This window comes from Neolamprologus brichardi, chromosome 14 (genome assembly GCF_056152115.1).
Source record: "Neolamprologus brichardi isolate AB-2024 chromosome 14, ASM5615211v1, whole genome shotgun sequence".
Lineage (NCBI taxonomy): Eukaryota > Metazoa > Chordata > Actinopteri > Cichliformes > Cichlidae > Neolamprologus > Neolamprologus brichardi.
Window position 1 is genome coordinate 21,265,478 of NC_142117.1, and position 15,115 is coordinate 21,280,592.

The following is a 15,115-nucleotide window of genomic DNA, read 5'->3' on the forward strand; positions in this document are numbered from 1 at the left end:
TAGACAGCAGAATTTATGGTTGCATTTACCACAGCAAGTCTTCCAGGTCCTGAGGCAGCAAAACAGCTCCAGAACATCACACTAACACCACCATATTTTACTGTTGTTATGATGTTCGTTTTATACCAGATGTAATGGGACACAAACCTTCCAAAAAGTTACAGTTTTGTCTTCCACAGAGTATTTTGCCAAAAATCTGAAGGGATAATCAAGATGTTTTCTAGCAAAACTGAGACAAGCCTTTATCTTCCTTCAGCGTTGGAAATCTGCCCAACTTTTCCACTTTCTCATAGTGGAGTCATGAACACTGACTATAACTGGGGCGACGAAGCGTATCTGTAACCGGAAGGTCGCCGGTTTGATCCCCGGGCTCTCTGTCCTGGTCGTTGTGTCCTTGGGCAAGACACTTCACCTACTGCCTACTGGTGTTGGCCAGAGGGGCCGATGGCGCGATATGGCAGCCTTGCTTCTGTCAGTCTGCCCCAGGGCAGCTGTGGCTACAACCGTAGCTTGCCTCCACCAGTGTGTGTGAATGCGAGAGTGAATGAATAGTGGCATTGTAAAGCGCTTTGGGTGCCTTGAAAATAAATCCAATCCATTATTATTATTATTATTATAACTGAGGCAAGTGAGGCCTGCAATCCTTCAAATGTTGATCTGGGGTCTTTTGTGACTCTTGGATGAGTCGTTGCTGTGCTCTCAGTGTAATTTTGGTCGGCCTGCCACTCCTGGGAGGCTCTGACTGTGGTTTGCTGGACTCTCACAGCTTTAAAAATGACTTTACAACCCTTTCAGATTGAGAGATCGCAGTTACTTTGTTTCTCATTTGTTCGCAAATTTCCTTGAATCACAGCATGGCGTCTGGCTTTTGAGAATCTTGAAGTCTACTTCACTTTGTCAGGCATGTCCTATTTAAGTGATTTCTTGTTTAAGAAAAGGTGTGGCAGGTGTGCCAGGATGTGGCTATAGAAATTGAACATAGCTTTCCAAAGATGCGATACATACGATGGTTGTCTTTTATGTTTTTTACTTGCCCTTAATAACACTTGCCTTCATTTAGAAACTACATTTTGTGTTTACTTGTGTTGTCTTTGTCTAATATTTAAAGGTGTTTGATGATCTGATACATTTAAGGGTGACAAACATACAAAAAAAAAGGGAAATCAGGAGGGGGCGAACACTTTTTTCACACAACTGTTATTTAATTAAATTTAATGCATTTAATGTAACATCTTAATCTGAAAAGTAAAAACCAAATGTAGTGAAGTCAAAATGTAGTGTTTTCTCTAGTGTAAAGTTGCATAAAGTGCTTTCACATGGCATTTCTATGAATAATGCCCAAGTCCTCTGGTTTAATTCCCAAAGGCAGAAAACTACTAAAGTTAATACCCAAATGAAAAAGGCTGGAAAATATTCATTTTCCACTGGATTCATGCTGGGTACCTCTGCCTAATGAGTTCACCAAACGCTCTAAGTACCCTGACAGATACACTACGAGCTGGTTGATGTTAGTCAGCATCTCTCTCTCTCCTCCCAACAATAATTGTGGGTGTGAATTAATCTCATGGTTTACTCAGATGAGCCGCCCCCTCTGTTTCCTGACATCTGGGGCTGAACTGTTTATTTTCTCGAATAAACTCCGACAAGACCAGAGCTCGAGAAAGTCTTGTTAATTACACTCAGACATGATGAAATGTTATTGTCTTATTTCTCTGTCAAACCCCTGCACAATATTAAGCTCCAGATGGGTCCTTCTAACTATTCCCGCTCAGGGATGGAGAAGGATGCAATGAGTTAATAAGTTTTCCCTTGGCGTACGTCAGTTATTTCCATTAGTTCACAGCCTTCATCGCTATGTTGAGGCTTAGAATTGAGGGTAAAGCAGACAGTGACATCACTCCCTGAAATACAGACTGGGCACTTAAAAAAAGAAGGTGAGAGTCTGACATTTGGATTAAGATGTAGCTGCAGATAAAGAAGCTACAAATCAAAGCACCCAAGGTCTGATTGATGTCCCAAAAAGAAAAGATCTAAAATTACATTTTTCTGATTTTATTTGTTCATTGAAGTAAGGTCATGATTTACTCTTCCTCGTCAGTAGAAGCAGGACTGAATACATGTGTAGGAGGGAGGTGTAAAAGCAAAGAAGAGTAGAGGTAGTGAAGGTGGATGAGTTTAAATACCTGGTTTCAACCATTCAAAGCAATGACAGAGCACAGGAGAGGTAACGAATAGAGTGCAGACTGGATGGAGCAGGTGGAGACTAGAGTCACAAGTCATTTGTAACAGAAAGATAGCAGCAAGAGTAAAAGAGAAGGTTTACAAGATGGTGCATGATTTGGAGACGGTGGCACGAACAAAAAGACAGGAGGCTGAGAAGGAGGTGGCAGAGCTGAAGATGTGATCACAACACACAGAGTGCAGGGACAGCTCAAGTGTAACAATTTGGAGACAATTAGAGAGGCAAGACTGAGACGGTTTGGACATGTGGAAAAAAGAGATAGCAGATGTATTGGACAAAGGATGTTGAAGATGGAGCTACTTGGCAGGAGGAAAAGAAAAGGACAGAAGAGGATGTTGCATCTGCTGTGGCAACCCCTAAAGAGAGCAGCTGAAAAAAGAAGAAGAAGAAGAAACGAGTAACATGATTTTAGATTATATACTTTCAGTTTTGTGTCGTTACCCTCTTGTGTCCCATTCCCCTGATTACCCCCATGTGTATTTATAGGCCTGCCATTCTTTTGCTCATAGCTGCGTATTTTGTCTAGAGCTGATGGAAACACTTCATCCAGCAGGGGGCAGTGTTGCACCGCTATTCAGCACCACTGCCTGCAAACTTCATAGTGTCATTACTTCACAGTGTCTGGGCAGGACTCATGATTTCAGCCAGCAGTATTGACACTCCTGAGGTGCCTTTATGACGTGTTCAGTAGAAGCTGCTGATGTTAAAATAGATCCACGCGGCACAGGAATGAACATTTTATTAGTTCAGTTTGTGACCCAGTAGCTACTCTCCATCATGTCACAAAGGGACTCCCTTAGTTACTAAACATTTCTTCTCATTTTAACAGAATGTACACTTGACAAGCTAGACAAGAGAAACAAGATACTTTATTTCCTGCTCCTGAAACACAAAAACATAATTAGAAACAATGAAATATTTTAAAATTGTAAACATCAGATTATTTTAGACAAAAACACATGCATGCATGCATACAAATGTACTCAGATTGATAGACGGGATCTATATTAGAGTAACTGTTATCATAAAACAAACCCACATCTGTGAAGCAGCTCAGACGTACTTTAGACAGATCAATACGTGAACCTTGCCGATTCACTCTGTGCTCTTCTCTGTTCATTATGAATGTATGAAAGCTGGTGTAACATTAGGACTCTCACTGTGAAAACGTGTGAGTAATAAATGGAGTTTTGAACTGGCTGCATGTCAGCATGTAGGCTGAATGATGATTCAACCGCCAGGAGAACTTCATATTTTCACCTGATAGTATCCAGGAGTTTATGAGTTTAAATTGCACCGGTGCTTCTCAAAAGTCTCCTGTCATGCTTCCTGTCATGGTGCAGTCTGTCTACCTTGTAAAGAAATTTAGAATTTAAATCCTGTTGTAGAGATTTTCAACTGTAACTGTAGGGGTGAACCAGTGTTGTGTCTACACAATACAGAAAACTTAGCAAACAACCAGTTTTAAATTGTATCTTTAATCATGAATAGTATCTGAAAGTCATGCCCTTAAGAAATGGGAACTAAATCCAGCAAAGACCTGACACAGTATCTGGGAGATGTAGTTGACTCTTCGTTTGATCTACTATCTGCTCGATGAAGCCTCATCAGAAATGGTCTCAGTGGAAGGATAGTTGTCAAGAAGTGATTCTTAAGAAAGGGAAACAGGCAGAAAAGGTTTTGCCATGCTATGTTACTCAAGAACTGGACTGAAAAATCAGGGGCAACAGGTCTGATGGAGTGATGAAACTTTCCAAATTTGAAAGTTTTGGTTTAAAGTGTCATCACTATGTGCAGAGGAGCTGAGGAAAGAGGTACAACAGTGAGTGTCTACAGCCATCTGTAGCCACACTGGAGGCTCTGTCGTGGTTTGGGCATCATTTCAGCCGCCGGTTGTGAAAATGTCTGTGAGATTGTGACTCTCCATGCAAAACCATTTGACTGTCAATGGTTTCACACTTGAACAAAACAATGATCCCAAACACACTGCTAGTGCAGTGAAACACACACAGTGGAGCACAGTCATCCATGGATTGGTCTCCCCAGAGCTGAACTTCAAAATTATTGACTCAGTGTGGGATCATCTTGACAGATAACAGAACAAAACACAGCCAACATCCAAAGAAGAGCTTTGAATGTCCTTTAAGAAGCCTGGAGAACTACTCCTGAAGACTGCTTATATAAATTACAAAAACAACTGTCTAAGAGAGTTCAGGCTGTGTTGAATAATGAAGACAATCACACCAAAGTCTGCTCAGTCTCACATACTGTATTTCTTTGCATGTTTGCACGTTTCAATAAATCAGTACATCTGTTTTCCCTGTCTCAAGGAGTGTCTCAAGACGTTTGTACAGTACTGTAATCAGATCTTTTATGTCCCTCTTGACCAGAAAGTTTCAATGGGCATAGAAATAACAAACAATTTGGGTGTGTCCCGTCAAAGGGACTTGTACAAACACTTGTACTTTTCTTCACACTGACATTATGGCCCATTTTCTGTTGATTAGTGTTTGTTTGTTTTTTAAATAGAAGCTGCATTAAATTTACAGAGTCTGTCTTACAAATCATGGGTCTGGATATTTCTTATAAGAACTACATTTAAATCAGCATCACTGCCTATTTTTGTTTTCAGTAGTCTTTCAGCCATAGCAAAAAGTAACACATCAAAGTGCTTCTCTTTGGTTTAAAGCTCAAGGTATCACAGTACCACAAAGTATCAACAAAACTGCTGGATCTGCTACCATCCAGCTTCCTCCTTCAGTGGTTACCAGCTTCAGCCTCTGAGCTGCCCATACATCACACACTCTGTTTATTAAAGGCTATCGGGATTAGTTGGATTCATTACAACAAATCTCTTAATTACAGTAGAGTGAGGGTTAGGATTGAGGCTGAGGCTAATGAGCTGCCCCTTTCTTCCTTGTCTCTACACATTACTGCCACACTGGCTCTAAACCTTTATATTCTGTCTCCAACTGTACTCTTTCAGATCATCTACTCAGGAATATTTCCCTGTTGCTCATGAGGGGGTTAAAGGGTAAGGGTCAGCTCCAGATCAGCGTGATTACTAGCTCATGTAAATTCCCCCATTTCTGCTACAGTGTGAAAAATGAATTTCCAGTTTTGCAAGACACCAAAATTAGCCAATACTTTATGGAAAAGATGTAGAAGGGAAAGGTCAGAGTAAGGGATGGAGATGGAGCTTAAAATCAGAAGAAGTAGAGCCTGAATGAGTCAAAGATGAGTGTGCTGGAGTTTGAGATTTTCCCACACTGCAAGACCACCAGGGTCAGAAGGAAGAGGCCAGATCCCCGGAGCATTTTGCTCGCCTCGGTTTACTTCTTCTTGCTCCTCTCCTGACATCAAACTTCCTCTCCTCTGTTAACACCACCCTCATTTGCAACAAACATAAACACCGCTGAGGCTGGGCTCACAGGTCAGGAGACAACAAATAGCACCCGGATGTGCTTTTGGTGTCTTACAGTGTGTTGAGGTTGGGGGTCAGGTAGCAACCTCACCTCTCTGTCATTTAAATAATAAGTCTTATTGTCTCCAGCTGAGCCAGAGCCAGAATGATTTAACAGCAACATAGTTTAAGTGCGAAAAGAAACATTAGAAATATATTTATGGAGGTCAAGGTGGACTTTAAAAATCTGAGCAGATGTTTAATATGGAGATATTTTTAGAGGGAACATTGGGAATGACAATGAAGCCTCTGAAGTTGTAAGCCACAAGGCTCTGATGAATTGTAATAGGATTATAGTAGTATTCCCAGCTGGCCATTAGGACCCCGTTCCCCCCTTAATCCTGCAGCCTTTCTGCAAGCCCCAGACACGCACCCTCATTCACAAAGCAGCTCCTTTATCTTCAGAATCAAAAGACGTGAAAACTAAACTATCTCTGAACTGTTGCATCATCTTTGTTGCCATAAGTAAAATAAATGTGTAACAAGTCTGTATTACTTTATACGTACCCTTCCTGTTAAAAGGGAGTTTTTCCTTCTCTCTCTCGCCAAAGTGCTTACTTAAAGGGCTAATATGATTGTTTTGGTTTTCTCTGTTTTCCGGTATTGTTATAGGGTCTTTACCTTATAAATAAAGCGCCTCGAGGCAACTGTTGTTGTGATTTGGCGCAATATAAATAAAATTGAATAGAATTTTCATATAGCGAGAGAAGTACAGGTGTGGGTATTAACAGTAATGCTGGCTGTGATATTTAATGACAGCCACAGTGAACAACACTGCGACTCTCAGTGCTGTGTGTCTCAGTCATCGATACTTTTATTATTTGCACCTGTGGTTATTCTTTTACGACATGTTTTTTTTTTTTTTTTTTAAACGCCTTTCCTGAGTGTGGCTGTTTCCTCTCATGTGCTGCACCTGAATCACAGCTACACTCATTTCCCCAAACCGCCCTTTGTGTCTGATGTGTCACAACAGACGTGAATTATTTTTTTCTTGCAGGAAATAACAGTAACCGTCAAGCCTTTTTAGCCTGTCACATTTTCTTCAGCCAGTTTTGACCAACTTCATGGTCACAGTATTAAAACATGGAAGAACACAGGATGTTCATTCGCAATATTTATTTTTTTAGTTTTAATATACTTTTTGCATCTGTGCTCAGCTGGAAACATGTTTACAGAAACAGCATGAGGCATTCAACCAGAGGTGGTACCCTCCTTCCTGAGGCTGGATCTTCCCTCAAAACTCACCTGAAGGGAGATTTAGCCTATTTTAGAGCCTCAGTCCTGAAATGACCGATGTCATCAACTGTCCAGAGTTGCATCCTGTGCAGTTGACTTTGTACAGCTGGCAGATTTTGTGCCTTATGTAAAACGAAATGTATTAAGATCGACGTCAGAGCGAGTTGTCTGCTTCACATTTGTAAATTTAAAAGCAAATCTTATCTTCTATTATTTATCTTACCTATTTGTTCTTTCAACGACTGTGGAATAAAAAAGCCTAATGAACAATACTTCAGGTATCAAGATAGATCTTGCACGACTGATCAGATCAGGCAATGTTTTTCAATCTTCTGTTGTAGCCTCAGTTTCCTGTTCTTAGCTGACAGGAGTGGCACCCAGTGTGGTCCTCTGCTGCTGTTGCCCATCTGCCTTGACATGTTGTGCATTCAGAGATGCTCCACAGGATACTACACACCTTTCACAGGATGCCTTCCTATCAGTTCAAAAGGGTCTGACCATTCTACTTCAACCTGACTTCAACAAGACATTTTCACTTCGAGAAACTGCTGTTCACTGGATAATTTTCCCTTTTTCAGACCATTTTCTGTAAATCCTAGAGATGGTTGTATGGAAAAACCTAAGACTGGCTGATCAGGGTCACCTAAAATGACCTTTTCCTCCATTCTGTTGCTCGTTTTGAACATGGTTGTCAAGATGCCTAAACGCACTGAGCTGCAGCCATGTGGTTGTCTACAGATATGTGCATTAATGAGGAGCTGAACGGGTGTACCTAATAATCAGTTTTCTATGAAACCACACATCTTTGCACTGCTGGTTGGACAAAACATTTTAACATGGTCTTAAAACTTCTTTTTGGTGTTCGATGCCATGCTATAGATTAATTAATTAATGGGTTGTTTAATAAAATCCTCTGCAGGTAAAATTGTACAAAAACATTCACTTGGATGAAGGAAGATGAAGAGCTTCAGTTTCAGGGATTGTTATTTTATTACAAACACAAGACAGTCACATGGCAATTTAAAAAACATAACACACATTCATGTCTTCAACTCACAGTCCTTCACTGCTCACACAGTTCATACATTCAGCAATCAGCATGTGTTTCTACCCACTGCAATCTTTAGTTAGGACTGCCATTGGTGCTTTAGAAATACCTGAGAGCGGTCTATTCTGACTACAGGCTCTAGAATCATGAATAATCTTCCAAATTGACACTGAGACCGCTTTCACCCGCGGTAGAAAACGTGACATCATCAGTATTTTCCATTACACAACTCGAGACCCTGCAAATTCTTCAGAAACTGCAATTTAAATTACACAAAATGAGGATTTTTATATGATCTTGTAAGAAGGCAAATCTGATCAAATGACCAGTGGCATTTTCTTCTTTCTCCATATCTGACTCTACACCACCCACCATCAATAACAACGCAATAACTGGTGACAAAATATTGTCCTGTAAACTTTTAACATAAATCAATTTTAATATTTTAAATGAAACAGAAAAAAAAGGGAGAAACAACCGCAAATTAAATTGCAAAATCCTTATTTGTTTATGGTCCTTTTATACCACAGAAATCTGTTTTACGGCAATGTCAAAAGAAAGGGAAAACCATTTATGGATTACTCGTCAGTTGTGACTGTAACTCACCTCTGGCAGAGGACAGGAAAGACCCTATCAGCTGGAAGAAATAAGATACAATAAATGGAATCAAGCCTGACTGGAAAGACAAAATGGTGAAGTGGTTCACAGAATCTGGTCTAAAGGGTGAAAGCTGCATTTATACATACAACATTCATGCGTACAGCATGTGGAATTATGTGTTCACTAATAAAGTAAAAGCACAGTGTTAGCTTCCTTCCTTCACAGCTTGGCCCACTGGAATCACAACAATTTAAGACATGAGTGGTAGAAAAGCTTTTTTAGCAATGCCTGAGGCTCAATGTAGCAACACTGGAACTCCATTTGTGCCAGGGAAACTTAAAACAAACAAACAAACAAACAAACAAACAATCACTTTTAAGGATATACCAGACCTCTTAACCACCTTGTTTTTGAGCATTCAGTTGACCAAACCTAAGAACTCTGAGTGGTCAAATGCACTGCATCTTAAAAGAAACCCACCAGTAAACTGGAAAATTCTGTAAAAGCACACAAAACACAGCAGAAACTGACACAACACTGTTAAAGGAAAAACTAAAGGGGGAAAAAAACACCAAAGAAAAAGTGTTTTTGGGAAGACAATAACGTGACAGGACAGCTGTGGAAGTGACAAGCTAACAGTAAACAGCTAACAGCAAACATACGTCTACAGTACTGTATGAATTGTGTGATTAAAACAATATATATACTGCCTTGCATTGCTTCTCCTTTACAACGATAATGAATCTTTTGCTTCTGTCGAGTGTGTCTCAGTGCAATCCTTCACGTTTTGGTTTCTGTAACTTCCACAGCTGCTGTATCAAATAGTTGTTTCCCCAGAAACTAAAAACGTTAATTTTTTTAGCTTTTGCAATGTTTTTTTTTCTATTTTTGTTGTATTTGTGCAGTATTTTCTTTCTCTATTTGCTGATGTTTCTTTAGTTGCAGTCTGTTTGACCTCTCAGGGCCACTGTAGTTATCATCTTAAATGGGTAGCAGGCAGTCAGCAAGGTTAATACTGGCAAACAGCTGATGCGTGGCTGATTAATCAGTGCATCCCTGTGGCAAACAGCAACAGACACAGCTTACTCTTAAATTGGAGACTTGCCCCCAAAATCAAGACTAACTCTAGGATTTGAGTATGGATTTACACTGGGAAGGCAAAAATTAAAGCAAAGCTCAAACACACACACACACACAGTTGCACACGTGACTGATATTTAAAGCATTGTAAGCATTGCATCCCTGAACAGAGATCATTCTGAAAATTGATTTTTTTACACTTCTAGCTCCTTGGGTATAAAGTTTATATGATGCCTGAAGGAACGGAGTGGAAAATAATGCGTAGAATTAAGCAAGCAAGGCGTACCCACGCCACTACCTCACCTAAGCTAAGGAATATTCTCAGAAGTGAGAACAGAACTTATTCTGATATTTTCCAGGGCGTCATGTGAGAAAAAGAAGCTTGTGTTTACATTTTTGATGCAAAATGCACAAAGAGGTGCTTACAGCTGAAAAAACAAAACAAAACATCTGGCTTTCTCCCAAAATGTATACAGCTGTATCACTTTTGTGATGCATCATGGCACAAATATTGTGCACATATAAATATGTTGACTTCTTGCATACTCACAGAAAATGTTTACCATGAGAACTTGTACATACTATGTGTTGTTTACATTTAGTGTATAGTATGGAATCAGGGCACAACATGTGCTGTTAACGTGTGCACGCATCTGACACCAGAAGACAACCTGGTGACTTTTTCTTTTCTTACTATCATTAAATCTCTCAATTCCCAAATAATCCAGAGCTATCCAGTATGTTTAACAAGTCTGGTCTGGTCTTTTCACTTAAGTCCCATTTAAGTGAAAAGACAAAAAAATAAATCTTTAAATAGTAAAGCTCACTGGTGGTAAAACTTATACATGTAGATACTGATAGGCTGTGAGGCTACTTGGCATCAGACACCGGTTGATCCACTTTGGCTGGTCCCTCATAGATACACGTCCATGGTGTTGAGGATCATTTGCCGACAGAGCGGGCAGTTCTGCTGGTAGATGGGCTGCCTTAAAAGAATGTGTGTGCAGTCTCTACACAAGCAGAGGTGTCTGCAAGGCAGCAGCACCACTGTCTTGGCACAATCCTGACAAATCACACACTTCTTCCTCTCCTCCTGTTCCTTCAGCAGAGTCAGCAGACTCTCAGCTGGCAGAGGTTTACCATCTTCGCCTGAACATGACTTCTTCTTTAGCTGCTTGTTTGTGCTGGAGGAGGGTAAAACTGGATTGAGCACCTCCTGGTGGGCTCCATCTCCTGCTCTACCATCTGGTGGGTCCCGCCTCTCTTCCCCAGGGTCACCGTCACCTCCAGCTCTGTTGTTGCTGTTATTGTTATTGTTTTGCCTGTGAAGATGTGGTCGGAGCATCATGCCAATCAGGCTGCTTTGGTGAGACAACTGCTGCCAAAGTCGTCTCTCCAGTCGGTAGATGTGATAGAGGATCCTCTGCAGGTACTGCACGTTACGGCGTATAAAGTGAGGCGTGCACAGTAAGGCTGAAGTGATGCAATTGAGAGCCAAACATAATCTACGGAGAAGTGAAAAGGAGTTTATATATTCTACAACGCGCACAGCAATCTGTCGGGACAGTCCCGGGTTTAGGTAAGCGGTGGTGGCCAGTGCAATAGTAATGGTGAGCACGAGGCCGTAGATGTTCAGTATGAAGATGCTAATGAACATGTGCACCAGTGAAACCAGGAAGTCCAAAACGATCTTGCAGGGTGTCCATAGCAAAGCTGATGTGCCGGCCAGGCTGCTGTACAGAAAGGTGAAACAGGTCAACGTGAGCTCCAGCGCCTTCTGCAGTGGGGTGGAAACCGTCTGCCACATGCTGACCAATGCCAAGTAGATGTTCTGGGTAGCGATAAGCACAAAGTTTACCACTGTGTTGGTAAAATAGACCACCAGGCTGACTGCGATGCCACAGCCCTCAATCACTGACAGCAGCCCTCGACACAAGTGCTCCTTTCCACGCAGTAGGACGTGCATAGACAGGTAACCCACCATCTTCAAGCTCTCCAGGAGCCCCTCCAGAACCAGCAACAAGCTCCCCAAATTAGCCACAGTGCTGTGAGCTAGGTTTGATGTCGCCTCCGCGGTGGACACAGCGCAAAGCAGAACGAGGTTTCCCAGCTCCAGCACCGAGTTATAAAGGAGGCTGGGCAGGCTGGTTATGAAGGTGATAACTGCCAGGAGAGTCTGCACCACGGTGTGGACGATGACAAAGTTCAGGTCCAGTAGTAAGCAGAGAGCATCCAGACATTTTCCTACAGTGGATATGACAAAGTTTACCAAACCCATGGTAATATTTCTGTAAAGTATTACTGTTTACCACTCGGTGCTCTCAGGTTGTATCCACGTTAAGTCCATTTCTCCTTTCTTTGCTTTGAGTTACATATTATTGGTCCTCTCAATCAGCACACCATTCTTCGTGTCGTTGAACCTCAACGTCTTTATTTTTCATGTTTTCCCCATTTTTCATGCACTGAAATAACGACATAACACAGCAAACACGCGCTGCACAGGCGGATGTTTAGTTTCAAAAAAGCCACACACACTTCCGTTTATACTCCAGGTTTCGTTTTGTTGGGTGTCCGGTCAAACTACCATCCAAAAACACTTCTCCGGCCCAACGACGACTTTATAAAACGGCCGAACCCATAAACGAAATCAAGAAAAACCGGGGAAAAAACAGACAAAAGGTTTTGGAGTCTTTACCATCATTACTGTATCCGCCATATTTGTTTTGGTCGAGTGAGCTTACGTATGTGCGTCGTTACGCTGAGCATGCGCAGTGCCCCCTGTGTTTACAAGCGGGAAAAAAGTGGGTTTAGAAAAAAAGTCGCACATTCAAAACATATTATAAATATATGCAGAAATAAAATTACGCAATGTCCATAACATTTATAAAATTGACTTAATTAAACTAAGTGATTCTAAAATCTTTCAAAATGTTTTTGTTTCCCTACACTTTTTTTTTTTGCTTTTTCACACCCTCTTTTATTTTTTTAAATCCTTTTTATTTGTTGTTGCCCTTTTTCATTATTTTTAAACTAAACAAAATTTACGACACTGAATATTAATGTGGCTTCTAGCATTGGTGAGAACAGTAATAATAACAACTGATAACAGAAAAATAATAAAAAATTATATATATATATATATATATATATATATATATATATATATATATATATATGAAAGAAATATTAGATATCTGTGGAGTGTATATAAAAGATGAACACATTTCAAGGTCTCATGAGTGAACCTCATGTTCTGCTTTAAATCTACATTCCTTCTCATGTCCAGAAACTTCTCTGCTTTCAAAATGAAGTTATAGTCTACATCTGTGAAAATGACCTGGATCATCAGGAAGCACATTCCTAACGAGTTTATGGTTTTTCCTGCTAGTTTCAAATCTTACTAAATACAGAATTATTTTAGGCTTGTGATTTATAGCCAGGGCGTAATTTCAGGTGGGGTTATGACCCCCACCAAATAATCAGACCCAGCCAATATACCCCCCCCCCCCAATAAATTTTTGAATTATCTTGGATAAAAAGGCTCATGGTTTTCTTTACTTATTTTAGTTACTACCAGTAAAATAGTTGCTTGTTTAATCATCTGGGAATTTACCCAGATTTATTTATTTATTTAGACAGAGATCTTGATCTTGATCTGGTCTAATAGATATATTAGACAGGGTTTTGAATATGGAGATTCGTGGAGGTAGTGAAAGACGACAGGCAGAGGTTGGTGTGACGGAGGAGAATGAGAGGGATATTGTGAGATGGAGGCAGATGATCCACTGTGGCAACCCATAAGGAAGCAGCTGAAACATGAACAGTGTTTATTTAACATGAAAAAGGCTTTTTTTTTTTTTTTTTTTTTTTTTTAAAGAGTAATTGTTAATTAGTATATACGAGCTTTAATTTGCATCATATTTGCTATATCAAATATTCACACTGATGATGTAGAAGTCTCAAAATCTCAAGTATCAAATCCAATAATCCCATCCGGAGCTCAGTGTTTTTCACTTCCACTTGCTGGCAGCCTTTGAGCCCTTTAAACAACTTGGTTGAGATATGGAAAAGATCGTGGACAGGCCTGTTAGCACAGCAACCCTGCTACTTACAAATTATGCACTGGGATGATGATCGCTCTCACTTATACCATGATGCAGTGCGTCACAGCACACAGGCCAACTGAAACCCTGTGTTTAAATTAGCCACGCCAGCGGCTTTGACAAAGCATAACTAATTGACGCCGCAGGGACTGGAACATGTTGATGATAACACAAGCCACATAGGAGAAGAGTTTTTTTGAAAGCATTTTTGAATATGTTTTGTTAATTTTTTGGTTCCAAATATTTTTAAATATTTTTTTTTAAAATATGTGTATCTCTAATGTTGTAGGGACAAACATTCACAGTCATGCAGTGGAGATCTGTTTCCTTTTCTTGGGACAAAAATAAGTCGTTACAGTATTTTGCATCACACTTTACGTTGAAGATGTGGGTTGTGGTCAGGAAATGATTTAAGGATTAAGAAAGTCAGTTCCAGTTACAGCTGCCTGGCAAATCCACTCTTCAGTACTCTGACCTTTCATCACCATATCTTGCATTTTCCTCAAGCCATTCCAGTTACATTAACAGATATATCCTCCCATTACATCAGCTACTTCAGTGACAATGAAACAAAAAAAGAATTGCAGTCCTGAACAATATCCAAACAGTTTCCTTCCTTGCCTTTTGCCTCATCCTCTCCATCTGAGCCATTCAGCGCTGGACTTTGTTCCTCGCAAAGGGAAACTCTATCTGATACGATCATGGGAAATCCTGCTTTGAGCCTTTGGACGCCCGACAAACAGCATTTGTTTAAGCATTTAATGATGCAGCAGGGATACACGGGGCAGTGCAAGAAGCTATAAAAGGTCTTGTGCACTACTTTGTCTCTGGCGGAGAGCTTCTAGACCTACTCCTTTTATGGTAGCTAACCTTCCCTCTGGTCCGAAAGCAGACCCTTAGTCAGTTTCCTTTGTTTGTTGACTGGTCAACCAAATCCTTCCCCTCTAAAAGACAAGATGAAACAAAGGGTGGCTTTCATATGGAATCGTATGTAGAATTTCTATAAGTTTTCTTAATGTGCACTACACAGAGTTGCTTCATTTTCTCTCATCAGTCAACAGACACTGTAGATTCCACTTTTTTATATGAAAAAAACCTCCACTTGCTACCATTTGTCTTCAACTCAGAGCTGTAAGCTGCCTCCTCAGAACTGTTTAGCTAAAATGAACATACAATGTCAAAAAGGACATAAAAAGGTCATGCAGGGACATGGGGGTGGGACACATATTCACATATCTATGTGAACTATCATGAATATCATGTTAATTCTACACTGCCAAAACAAATTAGAAATCAGTGAAAATACCGATGTGGCAGTAAGGATGGACTCAACCACACTTCAA

General features: G+C 40.4%; 1 protein-coding gene across 1 annotated transcript; it reads right to left on the minus strand.

The window, feature by feature from the left end:
* Positions 1 to 7,912: 7,912 nt before the first annotated feature.
* Positions 7,913 to 12,411, minus strand: rnf26 (ring finger protein 26). Its single transcript, XM_006795468.3, has one exon. It carries the CDS (start codon positions 11,945 to 11,947, stop codon positions 10,583 to 10,585), a length of 1,365 nt encoding a protein of 454 aa, XP_006795531.1. The 5' UTR covers positions 11,948 to 12,411; the 3' UTR covers positions 7,913 to 10,582.
* Positions 12,412 to 15,115: the final 2,704 nt, after the last annotated feature.

Excerpts from the sequence above, each read along its gene's own strand:
- rnf26 (XM_006795468.3), bottom strand. The coding sequence starts at position 11,947 with ATGGGTTTGGTAAACTTTGTCATATCCACTGTAGGAAAATGTCTGGAT.